This window comes from Schistocerca serialis, chromosome 3, assembly GCF_023864345.2.
Source record: "Schistocerca serialis cubense isolate TAMUIC-IGC-003099 chromosome 3, iqSchSeri2.2, whole genome shotgun sequence".
Lineage (NCBI taxonomy): Eukaryota > Metazoa > Arthropoda > Insecta > Orthoptera > Acrididae > Schistocerca > Schistocerca serialis.
The window spans coordinates 64,106,654-64,128,516 of NC_064640.1; the positions used below are offsets into that span (position 1 = coordinate 64,106,654).

A 21,863-nucleotide genomic window follows, 5' to 3' on the forward strand; every position below is an offset into this window, starting at 1 on the left:
TTAAAAAAATAACAAGAAGTGCCTGGTAACTGTTTTTGTTGTTCACTACACACAGAAAAGATTTGCATCAAATATTATTACGTTGAAGACTGCACAAACAATGTTCTTTTCATACAGTAGTTCCAAACTTTGTTGTCTTCTACTTGCGGCTGTGTTTGAAACCTTAGAAATAAAACTGGCTGGCGTGAATGAATTTCCTACCTACAGTTCCTGTATATCTGTGGTTAGTGATTGTAAACAAAGAAACTTCACTTAAGTTTTGGACCTGAGCAAATTATTAAGAGGACAAAATCACAGTACCAATTGACGTTGGGTCGTTGGTACGCTGTTGGCACACTTTAAATTTTTATCACACACTCAAAAAGAATCTAACCAGGTGATATTTATATTTTTTGTGTACTGCAGACTTGTAAATGAAATTTTCCAGTCCTGAAAATTCTTGTAGAGTAACAGAACGTGCTTCAGTGTAAATATTGGTTAACTATACAAGTCATTATTGCAGACACTAGTCAGAAAACTTAGCCTCGCTTAACGTTTGCTAGTATAACAGGAAAATGAAACGGTATTCGGCACATAGATGAAAGCAATGCATCTCGAAGTTACGGCGAAATTTTTAACTGTGGAACTGAACAGAAGCCATACGAAATAACGTTAATAACGTACTCGAAACAAAAGTGGATTTTCATTGGCGTGACGCTCTGCCACCTCTCATTTCTACGCAATTTTTGACTCATTGAGAAGTAGGCTTGACATATAATCTGGCTTGACAGGGACCAGTATCTAAAAAAGTGTAACCAAAATTAATAAAACTTTGGTGCAGATGAATATAGTTCAGATAGTGGCTCTCTTTATCGTTGTGTGCCTTCTATCCTTAGTAGTGTGGCCGTACAGTTAGATTATCATTTGTGTATGTCCAAGTTCCTGTACTGATATCTGGGCTATGTATCTTCGAGTTAGAATCGCAGTCAACGAGAAACGGTATACGGTCATGTATATTAAAACTCACACATGAAAACAACGAGTGTGCGAGACTTAGAAAGAGCGAAAATCGTGCTGAGGTTCGCGACACGTTAAAAGGAAATAGTTGGTTGGGCGTAATGACAGAAGTTGTGTTGGCGATGACTGTTTTACTATGTTATCATCATCACATTGATTACTTCGTTTGAAGACGTCACACTCGAAAGCTTTCAGAAGCGTTTTCCTCAATTCCACATCAATATTCCGTACCAGAAGTGCTCTTTTATTGATGAAAACTTTCTTCGTATGTGCCAGTCGACTTGTGACATCTTCCTTTCTTCGGCTGTGCTGTATGATCTTACATATTACGTAGGAGAATTATTTCACAAGTGTCTCATTATAAATTTTGATTTCAAGTAGATGTTGCCGCGCTTTGCACGACATATGCGTCTACATACATACTCTGCAAACCACTGTTAAGTGCATGGCAGACTGTACATAGCATGATACTATATGTTAGGATTTTTACAACCAGGTATTTAAATGAGTTGACTGATGCTAATTATGGTTCAAATGGCTCTGAGCACTATGGGACTCAACTGCTGAGGTCATTAGTCCCCTAGAACTTAGAACTAGTTAAACCTAACTAACCCAAGGACATCACAAACATCCATGCCCGAGGCAGGATTCGAACCTGCGACCGTAGCGGTTAAAATGGTTCAAATGGCTCTGAGCACTATGGGACTCAACTTCTGAGGTCATTAGTCCCCTAGAACTTAGAACTAGTTAAACCCAACTAACCCAAGGACATCACAAACATCCATGCCCGAGGCAGGATTCGAACCTGCGACCGTAGCGGTCTTGCGGTTCCAGACTGCAGCGCCTTTAACCGCACGGCCACTTCGGCCGGCCTAATTATGAATCATTGATATCGTCTTACTTTTGTTTATCGTTAACTCGCATTCTGTCGATTCAGTTGAGCAGGTCTTCTTCTACGTCTTACTTAAGACGTGTGCCGTCATCTTTAGTATGTGCTCCTCTTCCACTTTCATTCCTCTTCAGAAGTTTTATCTCATATTCTTCAGTCCCGCTTCGAGGCACAGGATAAGTAGTAGTATTGATGAGTTGAAAACCTGCTCTACACCTTTCCCAACAAGGAATATCCTTCCTTGAGCTGTCAGTTTTATTGCAACTACTGGGTTTTTGTGGATGATTTAGATTACTCGTCTCTGTCTACCACTTATAAAAGCTCGTTTCTGGGTTGCGAACATCTTATTCTACCTTAGAGTAACAAATGCTTTCGCTGGTCAATCGTAGGGAGGTATTAAATTTCTGTACGATTTCTGCGCACGTTTACAGTAACCGCACAGACGTTGGCAGTACCTTTCGAAGTGAGTAATTTAATGCCACGTGAGCCGAGAAATCGATCATCTTTCCTTACCGTAGAGTGAGCAGAGACGCAGAAGCCTGAGATAGGGTGCCGGTCAGATTAGATAACAATGATGGCACGCGTCGCTACATTTCATTAACTTCACTTCGTTCTAAATATATGGCTTCACCTCATCCCGCCATAGGCCACGTTACTTCAGGCTCTCGAATAATTTTGACACTGACTAACACTACTATCATTTTCTTCTTAAAAAGATAGGAAATTGCTATTAGATAGCTAGGGCATATATCTTTCACATCTTCTGTATTAGAAGCTTAAGACAGCATTGTTTTTACTCATTACACGCACTAATGTTACATTAACGTTTACAGTGAGTGTCTTTAGTCTTTCTTCACTTCTGTGCATCGCTCACACTTCTGTACGCAAGTCATTCATTTCATATTTCAACTAAAGAGGACGTCTTTGGTAATAGAACTTTTCAAAACCACAATCATGCCCGATGAAGGATTCGAATGCGCAATTCCTCGACATCACAGAGTCCAGCGGCTGTTGCATCTATCACTTCTCAATAAATCGGCACTTCTCAGATTCGTCTTCTAGAGACCTACTGCCAGTATACGGTAAGTTGCAATTTAGCGTTTCCTAGACACATGCTTCAGTCCTGATGGTCAGATCCACAAAGAAGACTGCTTAATCTCTGCACCTAGCTATTTACAACGACTGAGTAGCGATAACACCATTTTCTTCTTCTCAGGGATCGAAGACTTAGAGCTGTGGCCCGTACTGCAGTAATTCTTTAGTCGAACAAACTGGTCCAGCCTCTATCGTGACGAGCATTTTTATCTAAAATAAAATAGGTTCCAAGCGGAAGGAAGAATGACGTCGATGACGAGATCATTACAGACGAAACACGAACTGCCGGCCGGAGTGGCCGTGCGGTTCTAAGCGTTTCAGTCTGGAACCGCGTGACCGTTACGGTCGCAGGTTCGACTCCTGCCTCGGGCATGGATGTGTGTGATGTCCTTAGGTTAGTTAGGTTTAAGTAGTTCTAAGTTCTAGGGGACTGATGACCTCAGATGTTAAGTCCCATAGTGATCAGAACCATTTGAACCATTTTTGAAACACGAACTGGGGCTGGGTAGGAGGAGGAAGGAATTTGGTCGTCCTCTTTCGAAGGAACCATCCGGCAATTTGCCTTAAGCGAGTTAGGGAAATCTTGAAAAACTTAAATTTGGATGGACGTATGAGAATTTGAAGGGTCGTCCTCGCGAATACGAGTCCATTGTCTCACCACTGCCATTACCTCGGTCGGTAAGTGCCAATTCTTCCCCGCCCTATTTTTAAGATTGCTTACCTGTCAATGTTAAACTGCCTTCAGCTTATGTTTGCGATGTTTTATCAGTATTTCTAAGAAGAAGCCGATATCTGATGCGTTGGAAAGTTTTGACTGCGGCCGTACTAGTAGAGGAGCATGTTCTATGGTCATCAGTCCCCTAGAACTTAGAACTACTTAAACCTAACTAACCTAAGGACATCACACAACACCCAGTCATCACGAGGCAGAGAAAATCCCTGGCCCCGCCGGGAATCGAACCCGAGAACCCGGGCGCGGGAAGCGAGAACGCTACCGCACGACCACGAGCTGCGGACAAGCCTAGCGGAACAGTATGAGCGATTCCCGTCCAGCATTTAAACTCACAGCTGTCTGGAAATGACGTCGGAGATTGGTTTGGAAATGTAGACATCCACTATTCTTATTTGCTGAATACGTCCCTGCTCAGGTTCTTGAAGAATATTAATTGAAATTAGCGATGTGTAGTGGTGGAATAGCAGCTCGTGCTATTACTATGGGAAACTTACATTCCGTGGTGCATACAGAAGTGAAAGCTACACCCTTCTTAAATCTCGTTCCCTCTGTCTCTCCCCCCTGTGTGTGTGTGTCCAAGGAGCGAGGGTATGTGGATAGGCGTATACACAGCTCCGTCGAGACCCTCGCTATCGATACCGTATTCAGAATTTGCTCGATAGGTGGAGTCTGTAGGCGGGAGGCGAGGCTGCGTATTTGTTGTGGCGGTGCAGAGAAAAGGTGAAGGCGATGCAGCCGCGACCGCGCGGAGGGGGGAGGGTGGGGAGAGGAGGGGACGGTGGTGGGGGCAGCGGGCAGGCGAGCCGGCGCAACTCCTCGTCGTCTGTTTTTCGAAAGATGTGGCCGTTTTATTATGCAGGTGTTACCTCTTTCGAACGGTCGCCAGCGAGAGCGGCATTCCTTCCACATGGAAAAGTGCGGATTGCGCGGAAATGGGTGCGCGTCGCTAGCGCAGGCAGCGTGGCAGCAAGTCGGCGGCGGTCGGTAAGTACGTGGGTGCCCCCAGCACATTCTTTGTTAGTCGCCGTCCCGCTGCCCCGCAGTTACCACTGCCGCTGTTTGGTGATGTCTAGTAGAATCAGCAGTGCCGGGCCCGGAGCACACAACGCTGCCCTCGTGTTTCTACTCGCAGTCTTTCTGCTGTCGCTTTCTTTTTCGGCTTTCCGTGCTCCGTCAGTTACGCTGTCATTGCTCCGTTTTAGGAACAATTATCCAGGAAGAATTCGGACGTTGCTTTGCGTTGCCGCTGTTGCGGTCTTCATTCCAAATACTGGTTTGATGCAGCTCTAGTCTCTCTTGGGCAAACCTCTTCATCTCCGCATACCTATTTGTTGGTTTACGGAATAAAAATCTTCGTTCTCCGCGAGTTATTTGTGGACCACCCTCCATTTTCCCACCCAAAACAATGCCGTAAGACACTGTAAGTAGCACTATTCTTGTTAAGAATTTTTTAATTAGACACTCTTTGTCAACGTCTGCGATGTTGGTGCTAATAAATTGTTCCAAAATTGTTCCAAACCTTAGAATATAAAGCCCAGCCCATACTTATTCGATAGTTTGAAATGTTATGCCTAGATGAGAAAAGCTTTCGTCCGCGAGTTGCCTGTGGGTTGTACAAATATACGTATCAAATATATATGTTAAATAACGATATATATAGGTACTTCCTTTGTGAGCAGGTAATGTCGTTGATTACTGTTGGAACATTATCGACAGTGAACGAACCGACGACACAGCTGCATGTCACGGTTGTGTCCACTCAGAACTGAGACGTGGCCATAACAGCTTAGTCGGTTCCTTAAACTGCCATTGTCTTACCATAGCGGAGGCAGCTGTATATCGTGACCGACCGCGCCGGATGACACGGTCAGCGCGCACCGCTGTCGCATTACCTTAATCACTACATTTACATAGCAGATCGTGTTCCGATACGGCCGATTATTTAATTTCCTTTCCTTCAGCAGAAATCTTATTTACGTTCTTTTATACGTGGTGGGAGAACGAGAAGACAGTTATTACAAAAATAACTTTCCGCCCTCAATGTTAATGCCCAGGTTAATACAAATAAGCTTTCTGCAGGAAATTACAAAATTAAATGCAACAAAATATCAAATTGTACTCCTCGTACGAGATCTGTTAAGAGTTTTTGACTGCGCGAATGAATACAGGGATCGAAATCTTACTTGCAAATGCAATTCAAAAAATGGTTCAAATGGCTCTGAGCACTATGGGACTTAACATCTGTGGTCATCAGCCCCCTAGAACTTAGAACTAATTAAACCTAACTAACCTAAGGACATCACACACATCCATGCCCGAGGCAGGATTCGAACCTGCGGCCGTAGCGGTCACGCGTTTCCAGACTGAAGCGCCTAGAACCGCACGGCCACACCGGCCGGCGCAAATGCAATGTCATTGGTTGTAAATAGGCGGAAAGTCCAGGTATTGTCTGATTACACTAGCACTGCTCAGTCATTGGAATAAGCATCAACTGTGAAATATGTACATACCCTAACTGCTTTAAGGCAGACCGATCACATACATTTAATTGTGCTCTTGAGGGAAAGACAGGTGTCACGGTGAGATGCACTGTAAGAAACCTAATTTTAATTCATCCGAGGAAGAGGTCACTTGCAAAACGGGCCGATTCTTGAATATTATTCGTCAATTTGCATTTACGGAAGATGATCCATTGAGTAGCCACACGATGCGACACGGGTTAATTTAATCAGCGCGAGATCGTCACAGTTATACACAACAATTTCCATCGGTAAACTCTACAGGAAAGACATTGTAAACGCTTCCTCTCACACTCCCTTCGAATAGTGGAAACACTGCGCCACAGATTTTTAAAAGTTAAAAGAGTGTCCAAATGAAGCCACCAAAAAGCTACTATTTAGAACACACAGTTTATTGCAATTAGTTTCAGACAGTCATCTTACTGCCGACATTCATCTCCATTTTTTTCATAATCTCTTCAAAGACTGTGTTTTCCATTACGGTCTAAGAACCATAATTCTTCCATCCATATATGTCCCACGTAATAGTTATGAATTACATGCATTAGAGGTTGTGTAGAGTCACTCGTACAATCCACCATACAAAAACGGAAAACGGAACGAGAAGGAAGGGAAATTATACCAGTATACAATGAACGCTCCTCCACATACTATACAGTAACTTACCCTTCCAGCATTCAACTCCGTGGATTACTTTATATGATTTTCCCAGGTGTAAATTTGCGAGTAAGAATTCATATTTAAATGTAGTTTCGAGAAACAGTTTTCGCACAATATGATACCAAGTGATGTGCCTATACTGGGACCGTACTGCAGAGATTGGAGCATTTGATATTTGTGCTGTAGAGTGCCCGCTTTTCAAACTAGAGCCTTCGAACGCTACGATGATGAAAATGAAGTAAAGTACAAGACGTGTTTATGGCAGTGTTGTCGGGAAACCGGCTGAAAAGGAAAGGAAGAGCAGAAACATCAGGAGAGGAGACCTATAGTGTCGTTAAGATATGGATAGAGGTAGAAACATTTGTCAGCAAAGTAGCTCGGATTGATGCGCTACAGGGGGAGCTCGTGTTGCAGAAGAAAAGAGACGTGACCCTGTGAGAGGAAGCGCCGCACAAGATGCGCAGGCGATACGCCCCCAGACGAGGCGCACCTGCTTCCTGTACAATTACCCGTATACTGCACCTCTGTCGATCAAAGATATTGCGAGCCTCGCCCTCCGTAACGTTTCGATAGCAGCGCACGCCGGCCGCATTCGACGGCGGCCACCTGGAGGGGGAACGCGGCATTATTACTCGACGCATCTGCCAAAAAATAGTCATTTCCAGTTCCGCTCGTCTGTTACGGGCGTGCGGAATGTTTGGCGTACGCTATCGCCGATATCTCGCTTACGTACTAATTGTAAGGCGAAGCGCGCAGTAAACATTGCACCTGCTTCCTGGAGAATCCCGCAGCTCAGCTGTTCTGGCCCTTTGTCTCGCTGGGGCATTCTCTCCCAGCGCAAAGACAACTCGCACGTCTTCTGACGTATCGCCAGCGCGCGGTGCTGCTGGCTTCGCTCAGCCTAAAGTCTATCACCGTTGCTCTAATTCTGTCGTGACTGCCAGAGGATGAAATATCTCGCAACATTTGCTCAGAATACAAAGAGGAGAAAGTGCACTTTGCAAAAGGCCCAGCGAGTAGCTACTCTGACCTCTCTACGTGATTTTTTTAAAAATAATTATTACTTTTATAATTTGTTGAATATGGCTTCACTTTTGAGCGCATTTTCGCAGCCGCTGCCTCGTTTCAATGTGCATTTATTCTATGCAGTACAATTTTGTCAAAAATTGATGATTTTTTCTGGATGTTATAAATAAAACAACAAATTTAGGAATCAGTCACAAATCCGATCTGTATTTTTTGGCAGATCTAGATCATAGCTATTGATTAGCTATCCACAGTGCGTTTACAGCCTGCCATATAGACTCGCCAGACTTGTGACAACACATGTTACTATACGACTTTAACATGTGCATAGCCAGACTGAGTTGGAATCTGGAAATCTACGTGTTAAAGTGGTATAGTGACGTGTGTTGTCATAAGCTTAACAGTCTATATGACTCCGTTTAAAGGCAATGGGGATAGCTATTCAATAGCTGAAATTTTTTTTTTTTTTTTCAGTGTATTGGCTTTCTGGCCGTGGTCATTCAGTGTAGTTCCCCCGCACAGCTACCGAGGCGCACCAGCTGAAATCTAGATATGCAGTCAAATACAGACTGGATTTGCGACCGATTGCTTAATTCTTTTTTTTTAAGTATACCACAGTCGCTGTACACAATTGTTCTGATGGAATCAAACTTGGTTATAGATGAAGGTTTGTTTACCATGCCTTATGCTGCAGCCTCGAAGAAAACCAAAGAAGAATTCACCGATCTACATGCCGTTACATTTATTATATGTTTTTTATTTGACTTTAGCTTAAAAGTAACAAATTAGGCCTGTAGGAGGAACATAACTGTCTATTTTCTTTCGAAAAATGTTTATTTTTATTTCTGTTGCACATAAGCAATCTTTCTAAATGGCATTTGACTTACCCAAACTCAAGCACATAAATAAAGTAAGAAGACAGAGTGAAAACAAATAATACAGACTGCTGGAATATCACTTTCACAGATTTTTTTCAGGGTTACGACGTGGATAAAGGAGAATAATCTCTAATTTCCGTGCTTTTTTTCCCTTATTTTTTTTTTTTTTTAGTTTCCTCGTTTCCTTCCGTCAGTATAATCTGTCGACTTGTAGAGTGTCAACAGTATTTAAAATAAGTAGAATTTTTGTATTTCTGTTTCGAAAAATATTATGTGCCACCGAATTAAGAAGCGAAACTGATCTGCTACATCAATGTTTCAAATTTTTGTTATGATGATGATCGTTAAGAAACCTGTAGCCGCCGATCTTCAGAAGCAGAATGCGTCCCACTACTTTTTTACTCACATACTCCTTTACGCAATGGAGTACAGTCTTCTAGAATTCTGTCAAGCAGCCAAATCGTGCCGCATGTCCATGATACATGATCGCGAACACACCATTATTTATCGTAACATTTAAAAAATTGAAATTAAAAATATCAAAACATTGAACCACACAATTCTGAAATGAAAGTAAGATTGACTAATAATAAATATTCTGCTTTAGAGTTTACTTCATTTTAGAAAGGTTAGTAATCTGCAAGGAACTGGCGTAATGCAGACCAGCAGACCAGTCTTTTGCGCAGTTTGAAAAAAACTGCGGAATAAACAAATCAGGATGGCTGTTATTTGAAATCCACCCGGACAAGATTGTGGCTTGACGGAAATACTGGCTTCTTGCTTGAATGAAGAAAAGTATTCATTTCTGTGCGTAATTAATAACAGAAATGAAATTTCCTTTACTATTAACAAGTTGAGTGACCACTGAAACTTAGCGCAAATACTTTAGGATGACAATGAATGTCCATATAATTTTCCTAAAATAAAGTCTTACGAGAACTATGGCTGTGACACAATATAATACAAGAATTTGAAATTGAAAGAAGGAGATTGATACAAATTTGCTTTAAATACGTTATTTGCTATCTGACGTGTTCATCACCGATTTCGTCAGGTCTTCTTCCACCTTCTTGTGCACCTTCCCGTCACTAAAAGACCGAAATCCGAAGACACATGTAGGCCCGTAACATCTGTTTGAAGATGGATTTTTCAAATCCGACAAGATCTACAGAGTTGTCTTTTCTTTAAAAAAGAAAAAAACCAAAGAATTTCGCATAATTGAGTTATAGGTGTGCAGTATGGCTAAGTTGCTTCATAGAATTGTAGAAGACTGTACCTCTTTCGTGAAGGTGTCTCAAAACCATCGGTGTAGCGGATCCTGTTTCCGAGGATGGTTGGTTGTAAGCCCTCTAGGTTCACAACAGACATGGCTGAGTTAACTGAAGCTCGAATTCCATATATTTTCTCTCTGGAATGGTAGCGTACTACGTACCTAAAACCAGTTTTCGTATAATGATCTAAATACAGTCCATATTTACTGAGAAGCTAAATTAATCTTTTTTTTTTTTTTTTTTTTTTGCTCGCCATTTTCGTAAGCAGACAAGTACGAAATGTTGTCACTAGTGCCCATATTGTAATAAATGCGCACAGCCCTTCAATAGCCATGCAGAGTTGCTTTTGTAGTGCCGTACATTTAGACAAGGAATTTTCATATTTCACCAAATTACCATTGATTTGCTTTACGCGTCTTGAAAAGTAATCTACTGTGTTTATGTGAGTTGTTAGCTAGTAGCTAGTGCAATACAATATTGTGCATGCATTTTAAACTAACATTATTTGATTCTTTCGTGTGTTCCAAAGTAGTAACGTTTGGTGCTTAATAAAGCAGAGTTTGATACTTGATATAATTAATGCTAACCTGAAATGAAACAGCAATACAGCCCAACTGCAATCCCTACGAGGCGCACGCGCAGAGATAGCCTACAGTAAGTTTTGCTTGCCGCTAGCACAGCACGTTTCTACTACTGAATATGACACTTCTACGTTTCAAAGCATTCTGCGAGACTGTCGCCACTTTGCTTCGGTCACAAATAACTCCCCTAAAGCTTCCACTGTTTACAGTGCAATATCCTTTTCCCATCTTCAGCTCGTAGCGCCTGAATAACACAGTAAACATTGTTGGCTGCACGCGCGCACCGCCTGTTACACCCCTGCTGCCGCTGCGTTCCCGCGCTGTTTCAAACTGGCTGCGGCCGCTAGAGGCGCCACCAGTCCGTCAACATCCCCACTCCAGCCAGCGCCGTACTCGCAAGCCTCGCTCGCAGTTTTTTTCAAAAAACAATTCCTGCAATCACCTGTGGTCGAAGGCAAGAATTTGTGTATTGCTCTGTAATATGAGCCTTTTGCGTGTAATGAGACAACTGCTGTGCCAAAAGCGTAAGCTCTGCACGAAACGCCGTACTGGATGCGTTAATTCTGCAGTACTGTATACCTTACACATTATTCACAGTACGGGTACACTACGCAACGTTCGGTGTAAAATCAGTCAGTGGAAACGATAAAATTCTGCAATTCTGCGTTTATTCTGAACCAGAAAAAATCGAGTGGAATACGGTATGCTACTTTTGTAGCAACATCTCGATCATCGACTCGAGCAGTTTCTCGGGGTCTCAGAGGCGTCGGATATTTACCGATTTTTTTCAGTCGTCCTAGAAAATTTTTGTGCTACTACTTTCCGACGATGTTTTTCACGATGGGAAATGTGCATATAACTTGGCCAGGTGCTCTAGCGCATCGACACTCGGGTCGAGGTGCTTCAACCTTAACTCCGATTGTTGTCGGACAAGTGCAGCTGAGCGCACGTCCTCGGAGGCGGGCTTCTTTTTGGCAGCGCCCAATTAGGCGGGGGGCGTGTGTGGCGCGTGAGCGGGTCAGTGGCCGCCGGCCCAGCCGGTTTGGCCAGACACAAAAAACCACTTGTCGCCGGCACACTGACACACTGGCTATGGCCCACGCTACCAGGGATTCCCCGGCGCAGTGCACTTGCTGGGGGCACCACTGTCTGCAGCCGAGTGCCTTTCGGACCGATTTAGCGTTTTAAGCGAACCGACAGTTGTGCCCGAGTGTTTTTTATTTTATGTCGAAGGGTTAGAAGATGCAATAAGGGGTGATTCATAAATTGTGAGTGTCGTCCGGTATTAACAGAACGGTAGCTGTAAGCCGTGGGCCCGGTCGCCGTCTCAATAGTGCGAGTGTTTTGGAAGGTGAGAGTGTGCACGGCGTGCTGCCTACGTGTCTCGGTGCGCGCTGCGGTCGCCGATGTGAGGAAACGGCGGGCGCAATACCGATCCTGCCCACCGAGTAAGACACACACACACCGAGTGGGCAGGCTGTAAGAAGCTACTGAGTGCGAGGGTGCGATTACCGACAGAAAGAGAGACGGAGCTAGGAGCTTACCGGGCAGTGGCCGGCGGGCACGGCGTCGAAAGAGTTGCGAGTGCGGCGCGGGGTTGTGAACAGCTGAGCGTCTTGCGGCGGCGCCCTGCCCCCGCCACGCCGCGCGCCCCCTCCCCGTCTCCTCGGTAGGGGGAGCGCAGAGAGGGGAGCGAAAAAATCACCCGCTCAGACGGCGACGCGCCAGTCTCGCCGGCGCACGCTTTTTTACCCCTACGAGTTATTCTTTCCCTCCCCCGCTTATTTTTTTCGCGTGTCTCTCTTTTTTTTTTCCCGCGGCGGGGTGAGGGGCGTCGACGTCGGCGTCGGCGTCGGCGGGGCCGCGCTAGGAGCGGCGCGGGGGTGCGGGCGGCGGAGGGACGAGTCTGAGGTCCGCGGCGGCGCACAAAGTCCTAAGGAAAGGCGGCCGGCGGGGAGGGGCTGCGGCGGCGCCGGCGGCGGGGGCGGCGGGGGCGGCGCGGGGGCGGGGGCGCGGCGTCGCGGCGACGTCTAAGCAGCGGCGCTCCCTTCCTTTCGTCCGCTTTGCGCCTCTCCTTCGCGGCGCGCGCGCGCGCTCTTCCTTTTCCGGGGGGGACAAAGGCCCTGCGCCTTCAGTCCGTGTGACGGCCGGCTCGGGGCTCGGGGGTTGCCGGCGTTGCACCGTCTCAACTTATAAGTCGGTCGTCCCGGAGGAGGCGCCTAGCAGTCGGTGGCGCGACGGCGGCGGGCTCACGTCTTCGCTCCCAGCTAACGCGGCGCCCGCGTGCGCCTGCTTCTTTTTGCAGGAGCGCCGCACCGAACTGACGCCGCCCGGCCAGGCTCACGACGACGACGACGCGCGAGTAAATGACGCAGCTGAGTGAGCCCGCACACTGACACTGAGGCGCCGAGTGCGCGCCCGCCGCCCCGCGTCCTTCCTCGTCGTCGCCGCCCGCACGCCGGCGGACCGCACTTCTGCCCCCGAGACGTCCGACGCCACCTTCCAAGATTACGGACATAACTCTCAACTCGCTGCCGACGCCGTTGGATCTGCGAGCGACGCCGGTTCCCGACGCCATGTCGGCCGACGTCCAGCTCCAGCAGCAGCAACAACAGCAGCAGCAGCAACAGCAACAGCAGCAGCAGCAGCAGCAGCAGCGGTCGGTCTTCAAGATGGACCCGGACTTCTGGCAACAGGCGAGAGGGCCTCCGATGCTGGGGCCTCCGCAGACGCAGGGCCCCGGCCCGCAGCAGCAGCAGCAGCAGCAGCCGCCGCAGCAACAGCAACAGCAGCAGCAGCAACAGCAGCAGCAGCAGCAGCAGCAGGCCGGCCAGCAGCCGCCCCAGCAGCCGCCGCAGCAGCAGAGGCCGCCGCAGTCGTCGCCGCAGCTGCAGCAGCAGCCCAACAGCTCCGGCGCGCCTTCCCCGCCGCCGGACGACAGCAAGATGATGACCGAGAAGCTGGTCAACGAGTTACAGGTGAGCTGCGCGCCCCTCTCCCCCTCACAGTTCACACCTCTCCTCCACATTCGGCCAACAGTCATCCGCCGGCTTATTTACGTCACTGTATTTCGGGCGACAACCGCCCGCTCTGCGTAAACATTTGCGCCTAGCGCGTTCGACGCGGCGGCTCCCGCCTCCTTAGCTCCTTGTAGTTGTCGATGACGAGGTTACCGGAATGAGCTTGCAAATTATTACAAGCACACACACTCATTTTCTTATTTACACACGGGCCGGTGCTATTTATTGTATTTGGTAGCATCGCTCGTTTACACAACTTATAATGCTGCATCATATCGTATGTAATCAAATACCACACTGGCACATACGATTAGCCCATGCCGCGCTTAGCATCTTCATCGCCACGGTGAAGATGACACGATGCATTTCCTCGTCATCTATGTTTCGTAAGAAAAACCTGTATGTGATTCTAATAATTTGCAGGCTTGCCGTTCGAAACAATTTCTATCACCCCGGCAGCCTCTTTAGCTAAGCTGAGCAAAGATTTTTAGACAAAGATGATTACTTAGAGACGTAGACAGTTTCTGTTCGTATGTTTTCAGTTTCAATATTTTTCAAGAAATGTTAGTAGAATGAACTCCGCGATCTGTAGCTAGAATCGTGGAACTTTTACAGTTTGATTGTAAAGTGGCTTTACAAATAGCGCTACGAGTGAAATTGCGCGGTTTCACTGTCTATCACTTGTTCGGTGACTTAGCTCGTGTAAGTCTTCTCATAGTCTCGAATTCCTAAGCGTAAGGAAGGTACGTCACTGTAGGTCTTGACAGGAATTGTGTCGCTGTGGAAATACGCTTTCTGTTGACTAAATAAAACTTAATACTCGTTACGGAACCCACCGCATACTGTATTCTAATAATAGTCTAAAAATTAATGCTACCCGTCACTGTGAACTTTCGTTTGTCATATATTCCAACCTCTTGTGCCTCGGCAGCACCGATATTGTCGCAATGTCCAACGGGAAATTAAAAAAGGTTCATGTTCATTTATTTAGAATTAGGAAATGAGACTTGGGTGCTGCGACTACATAGTTTCAGCGGACATCCAGAGGGTAGCACGCAATTCCCAGTTTGCAAGTGGGCGTATATTTTCTACATTCTGCGTATCTGAACGAGACTCTCATACTGGAGTCAACGAGTAGAATTAGCCATTAAAATGATGCCTGATAACTATGGAAATTGGCGAATTTACCGTCTCCCGTTAAAGGCATGTCGTCTAATTTTTTATGTACCACACGCACAGAAGCACATAGGCCGAAATTTTCATCTTGAGTTCGGAATATTTTTATTTTCTAGATGCGAATTTTATTCTGCAAACATTATACGAATAATGTACTATACGAAATGAGCTTACAAAACGAGTTTACTCTGTCCCTTTGCGTCGAATCAGCCGTCTCGTATTCAGTGTAAATTGTGCCATGTTTACACGTTGTGAAGTGTTCTACCGTTATTAAGGAAGAGAACTTAGTGTCAATAAATGAGATCTAAAATTTAATAAGAAAATAAGCGGAGAATACCGAATCTGGACTGAAATGCCAATTTGCTGCAGACCCCCCGTGTGATGACGCTCTGTCGTTAGACAGGAAATCAAATAATTAAAACTTTTCTAATATTTGTGGTCTTGACATAGAGGAAATTATTTTTACGCGAGAGGGTAGTTGTGAGTGACGTAAACTCTGGTTTTTAATCATCGCTCTTGACATACCTGCAGAATTTTGTTGAGTTTTAGATACCCGGAATCAAATACTATTTAGTTTTATGCTGTCACCAATCATGCAATGTTTATGAAGCGGACTACAATTTCAGTGCATGCCGGTAAGCTTACATGAGTTAGCAGTATTCTTACTGTTTAGATATGTCACGCGCTTTGCATCAAAAAGTACTGTCAGACTGCGCTTTCTCGCAATAAAATACGTCAGCAGTCTAGAGACGCTTGACAGATTTGATTTTCAATACGAAACCCTGATAAAATTCCACTGTAGTAATTTTGTACATAGTGCATATGAAATTTAAATTTGATTTTCTGATGATTCTGTGGGGAAATGAAATTCTTACCGGTGACCCACTGTCAAGGAAACTTGCTCGAGTTTAGAACTAGGCATAAAATATTTTGCGTTGATTTTCGTGTGTAGCATTTCGCTTCGTACAATCTGGATATATCGCGAATAGTAGAATCTTGTTATATGAAAACAATGTTCCGACAAAATTTCCTCGTACTGTGCGCGCGACGGGAGAGAAAACGCAAAACGGTTTTTGTAGTGTTCCGAGCTCTTCTGCGACGTTCGCTTCACTAATATAGAGTGTTGCTTGTAGCTGCAATATTTAATGTAATATCGGAAATCTGGTACTGTAACCCTGTAAAATTTTTGAACAATTTTTTTATTGTAATAAATAAAATAGTGTGACAAAGAACTATCCTTTCTCCTGATAGTAGAGAAGAGGAAGACAGACAGCTAGGCCCCTATACAATTATTGCTTCCATCGTATCCTTATCCTTTAGTTGTTCTGTTAGCACCTGTTAGTATAGTTTGTGCAGTGCGATTTTATTATATTTCGCTAGCTTCTAAACATCTCATATATTTATAGAAGACAATCCTATATTTAATATGAAGAACGTGCTACTCACGTTTGCATTGCTGCAACATTATGATAGCTCTGTAAATAATATTAAATTTTTTCTGCATGATTGTTTGTCAGTAATAATAATACCCTATCACTTATTCGGCAAAGCGTCAGAAACATATCAGTAAGTCTAAAAATCCCAATTGTTTTCTTTTGTGGATCAATTGTAAGAAGAGTCTGTTAAACAGCGCTTCTTGTCGTATCTAAGAGAGCATGCTAGTAAGATTTTTAAATTAGAAAATATACGCCTAGTCACTTGTTCCAGAAAATACACCTAACAAGATCAATATGCAATTATTATCCAGTCAGAGTTCAAGTTTTCTAAGATTATTTGGAATTTACTCGATTCTATGATACAATTTCTGCTAATACATGTTGCAAGCAATGTTTGTTGTATGTCTTTTATTATTTTAAAACTAGAATTAGACGCAGTATAATGTCCCGTTCACTGTAGCTAAATCTGTGTAATAGAATCACCTAATATCTATCGAACTGTATGTCATGTTACAAAATTAACGTTTTATTTATACAGATGACGAAACTCTTACATACATAGTTCTGAAATATTCACTATTTTAGATTCTCTGATCTCCAATACTGAAATTTTGCACGCATAGTTTTCAGCTCGCGGTAATATTGAGTTCCACTGTATTTACAATAGTAATGCCAGTTCGTTTTATAAGCAGTAGTTACATACATAATTCTGAAATACTCACTATTTCAGGTTCTCTGATCTCCAATACTGAAATTTTTCTACGCACAGTTTTCAGCTCGCGGTAATATTGAGTTCCACTGTATTTACAATAGTAATGTCAGTTCGTTTTGTAAGCAGTAGTTACATACATAATTCTGAAATACTCACTATTTCAGGTTCTCTGATCTCCAATACTGAAATTTTTCTACGCACAGTTTTCAGCTCGCGGTAATATTGAGTTCCACTGTATTTACAAAAGTAATGTCAGTTCGTTTTGTAAGCAGTAGTTTGTTTTACCAACAGAAACTGTCTAACAGAACTGTCGACTTCCTCTGATGTTTGCTTTTGAGAAAAAAAAGGTCATTATTTTAACCGAATGAAGCAAAAGTATTCGGAATGAAACAAGGGAAGAGAAAGAACGAAACTATATAGTTAACTGTTTTCATAATGTAGGTCTTTCAGAATTTTTGAAACTGCATACACTGAGACGCTAACACTGCAGAGCGTAGACGATGCTCCCGTATTTCGAAAAAAGCTGTTAATACCTGCAGAACTTCTTGGAATAATGTTTTATCTTAGATATTTATCCTTTCCTTACAATTTAGATATAATTTCAGATGAATTTTTGTTTCCATAACAGTTAAAATGGCTCTTTTCGGAATGGATGTCGTTGCTCATTTTGCAATAAATTTTAAGATTTAAAAAGAAAAGCGATTCAAAATGAGTTCTCTGTTACTTTCAGATAATCGCCACTTGTGTGATATGCTATTCGTGTTTTCATTGCTTAGCTGCACGCGGCTACTTCAACAAAGATAAAGTTTTATACTGTTTGTCGATGACGACGAATAGTCCCACGCGGTTTTAAACGTAATGTCATTTACCGTATAGAGTGTTTCGTATATTTGTCATTATTGTTATCGTTTCAAGACGAGTGTTCCTACTGAATAAAAATTTTTCGCCATTACTATACTTAGTGGGCTATCGGAGGAGTAGTGAAACGGTACATAAAAAAAATAATGCGTTGAAGCAAACGGGCTCTAGGCAGAAGTCAGTTTTCGCAACGTAATATACCCGCCACGGATACCTTAGATTTTTCATGTAATGACGTAACCCGGCAAAAAATATCTAAAAGAATTTACATTTTTTATATATTTTTATTATTACCGTTACTTTCTATTTTTATGCCTGCTTGTGAAAGAGAACGACTATACATTTCAGACTGTAACGAAGGTAGCAATTTTTTGACTCATGTTATTTTTGTATTACGTTTTCCACATTGTAACTTTTTTGTTAAAAACGAGGAAGTAGTTTTTTTCTGATGTTTGCTTATGATTCTTTTGGTTTGTAGAGGTACATGTGATACTAGAACGACTATTCCTAAAACGATCATTTCTGTTGTATCAATGATCAACCTAAGTAACGCGCAGCCTGAGGGACTCAGTAATTTTCCACGTAGTGAAATACATAGCGGTTGCGTGACCCCGCCATCATCAACAACGACGGAGAGATTAAAATTCAGAAGGACAATTCTGAATAAAAAGACGTGCCCAATATTTAATACATGCTAAATTACTGCCACTGAATGTTACTCGTGGAAAGAGTATTATGAAAACGCCAAACTATCTCAAATAACTTAGTGATGCTTTTATTATTTAAAAAGAATACAGTAATTACAGACAGCTCAAACTAAATTCCTAGAACTCCGAAACATAGCTAAGGGGTTTTTTTTTTCTCTTGGGACTTGGAGTTGTTTTTGTGAGGGTGATGTTATTGGAACTGCGAGAGATCACACAGTCTCTTGTACTTTGTTAAGTTTTTCGCCCATTCTCACAAAAAATCTGAAGAACTAATATCGAACCTAGGAAGGGAGGGCGGCACGGAACCGTACTTTTGCAACAGACGTGATATTCGGATAACACAGGAGGCTCCGCTGTGCTAATAACCGAAACAGTTTCTTCCGTTAATATAAGTAATTTTATGGAAGCCGAGTTTCACGACTGGTGTAAGACGACATGGTCTTGCTAACTACCTCCTAATAACACCTTCAAACCGCGCCACGCAATCACAGAGCAGTGATGATCAAAATTTTTTTGAACGATGGCACGAGCATTTTATCGGATCAGCTATGTGAATTACGAATGCTGTTGATGTCGTCATCAGTGAAAGTAGCTGCAGCACTAAAAGGCATTCATGATTAATGAAGTTAATAAGCGATTAGCAAATGTCCATCGGAAAATTGCAGTCGTCGGTTCTGCATCCGCCAACTTCAAACCAAGTGTTAAATTATGCATATCGAAAAATGCAATAATTACGGGCAGCTCGAACTAAATTCTTAAAAACTCCAAAACATATTTCTGCGTGGTTTTGTGTTCTCTTAGACATGGAGTTGTTTTCACGAGGGTGATATCGTTGGGACTGCGAGAGATCAAACAGTCCCTTGTACCTTGTACTTTGTTAAGTTTCTGTAAATAATTTTACTAGAAATTTTCTGTTGTAATATGTCTTGAAATACTTACTGTTCGTCGTGAAATTAATAGCAAGTTATGTTGACACGAGTCATAATTTAAGAATGCTAGCTGTATTTCTGTCCGTTCAAAAAGCAATGTGGGTACCCTTAGCGAAGCTACCCTCCATTGCGTAACGGCCATAATGACGAAATTACAGGCATCGATGCAGGTGCAAAACTCGGGAACTGAGACCAACGATAGTCGTGTTACAAAGTACACAGTCCATGTAAAAGTAGATCATTCAAAACAATGGAGAGATGAAGCGTCGTTAATAAATGTTCCACAATCGAAAGACTTGCTGGGGCACTGCTACGCGGGAACACTTTTGGATGTATAAATTACAGGCAGTTCAAATGTTACCATCGATCAACCATAATTGGGAATCGCCACTGCCAACTCTTTGAAGCGACATTCTAATAAAAGTACCTTGTTGCTGGCAGGTCGAGGATATATATTAGGAATACTAAAAATAAAAATAAAAATTCAGACTAAAAACAGCCTTGGTAGTGAAGTTATTTGATATCAACAACGTTTTTCACCCTTTTCGGGGCATAATCAGATTGTGTAAGAGTAGCTGGGTATGCAACCCATCCGTCACACAGCTATATAAAATGGAAAACGAACGTGTAAATAGCTGGATATGTAATCCATACATCATAAAAATGTAAAGTGGACTTTGAACACACAACATGAAAAAATGAATTGATGCGTTCTCGTGTAATTTCGCGGAATTTTGAGAAAACAGTTACTGTCGATCGTGCGTACAGTTTCATAATTGTGGACTGTATGCAGAAGGAATCTGTAGTGATAACTATGAATATGCGGTATTGCGACTATTGTGTGGCAGGAATACAGAAAACTGTTCGTGCCCCCAACAGTCGAGACGTCAGTTGATTAAAAATCTGTTCGGGTGAAGGGACTTGGAACATACGTGAGAATATTATTTCGGCCTTGAAGTGACGTGGAGCCGCGGTAATACGCTGGACTCACATTCAGGAGGATTGGGGTTCATATCCCAGTACGGCAACTAGCCGTGGTTTCTCTGAATCACTTAGGACGAGTACCAGCGTGGTTCCCACTTTTCCCCAATCTATGCTCGCGCTCCACCTGTAATGACCGCATCATTGACGGTGCCCTGAACCCTAATCTTTCTTTATTCTTTTCAGTTGTTTCCTAATTGATGGCAACTTAGAAATGCGCTGTCCTGAGAAGCAGTAAGTACGGGAAGAGCGATGTAGCATTCCCGGATCCCCGACACTTTCAGAGCCCACATTCATTAAAAATGACAGAGATAAGTGTAGTGAGACCTGAAGGGGTCCTGAAACTATTGTACACAGCGCGATAACAAAAGCAGTACTCTTGCCAGTGCAGTAATTTTGTTCACGCCAAGCACAAATTTCATCTGCAACGCTGCTCTCATTTAACAATAATTTTTCAGTCCCCATACTAGAAGAGGAGACGATAATAGCAACAGGAACTATGATACGCAGTGAAACAAGTGACAGTCGTCAATATGTTCATCACCCACTGATGAGCGTTATGAATAATGTCAATTCATTTCGTGCAGTAAATAAAGATTTACTTTCCTAACATATGTGATACAACCGATAAATTACAGGCATCCTACTCAGCAAAAGTACAAGAGATAAATTCCTTTCATCTTAACCAGTTAAGGTGAAGTTTAGGGACCTCGTGGGCTGGGACTTCGGAACCCTGAACGCCTGAAGCGAAATGACAATCGTCAAATTCCTATCCATGTTGACGTCATTCTCCTGCATAATAATCACAGATACGGTCATCATTTTAGGACAGAGGTCACTTCATTATAGCCTTGTGATAAAATAAAGAGAATAGTGGACGGGTATTTAAACAACTTGGGAAGATTAATTAAATTTTAATCGTGTCAGATAATCCGGGACGAGCCGCAGCGTAGAATTTAGGTGAACAGTTGGTGATACTACCACAAAAGCTTTCCGTAACATATTCGACTATCGCGGAAATTCGCATCGCATCCGAGTTCCGTTCGAAATAGTAAGGGAGCGCGCTGAAACGGGCAAAATCTGAAGAGGAGGGTGAGGGTGTGTTGTCGAGGCGCGTGCTGTGGGCGCGAGTGCGCATGCGCGGAGAGCGATGCCGCCGTAGAGACGCGCCGTGGCCGCAGTCGAGCGCGCTGCGTCGCCCGAGCAGCACGCGTCTTGCGGAGTTGGTCCGGCTCCGCTCCCTACTCATTCCCCCCCCCCCCCCTCCCCTCGGACCACAGCCCCCCCCATGGCGGACCCGAACCCGCGTTCCAGGCCCCACGTGCAGATTCGTTTCAGTATCACACCTGTCATACCACCCTCTCAGCCGTACACCTATTTGGAGTTTATGTGCCTT

The 21,863-nt window shown here is 43.7% G+C and overlaps 1 protein-coding gene and 1 long non-coding RNA gene across 2 annotated transcripts in view; one reads left to right on the forward strand and one right to left on the reverse strand.

Annotated features, from left to right (window-relative positions):
• Positions 1-21,863, forward strand: part of LOC126469711 (uncharacterized) — a 555,905-nt gene that overhangs the window by 225,712 nt on the left and 308,330 nt on the right. Inside the window, exon 5 of the mRNA XM_050096897.1 lies at positions 12,954-13,626. Within this exon, the coding sequence (XP_049952854.1) occupies positions 13,225-13,626 (402 nt within the window). The 5' untranslated portion in view covers positions 12,954-13,224. The remainder of the gene's footprint in view (positions 1-12,953; positions 13,627-21,863) is intronic.
• The window catches only part of LOC126469712 (uncharacterized), a 111,188-nt gene that overhangs the window by 36,163 nt on the left and 53,162 nt on the right, over positions 1-21,863 (reverse strand). The window lies entirely within an intron of this gene.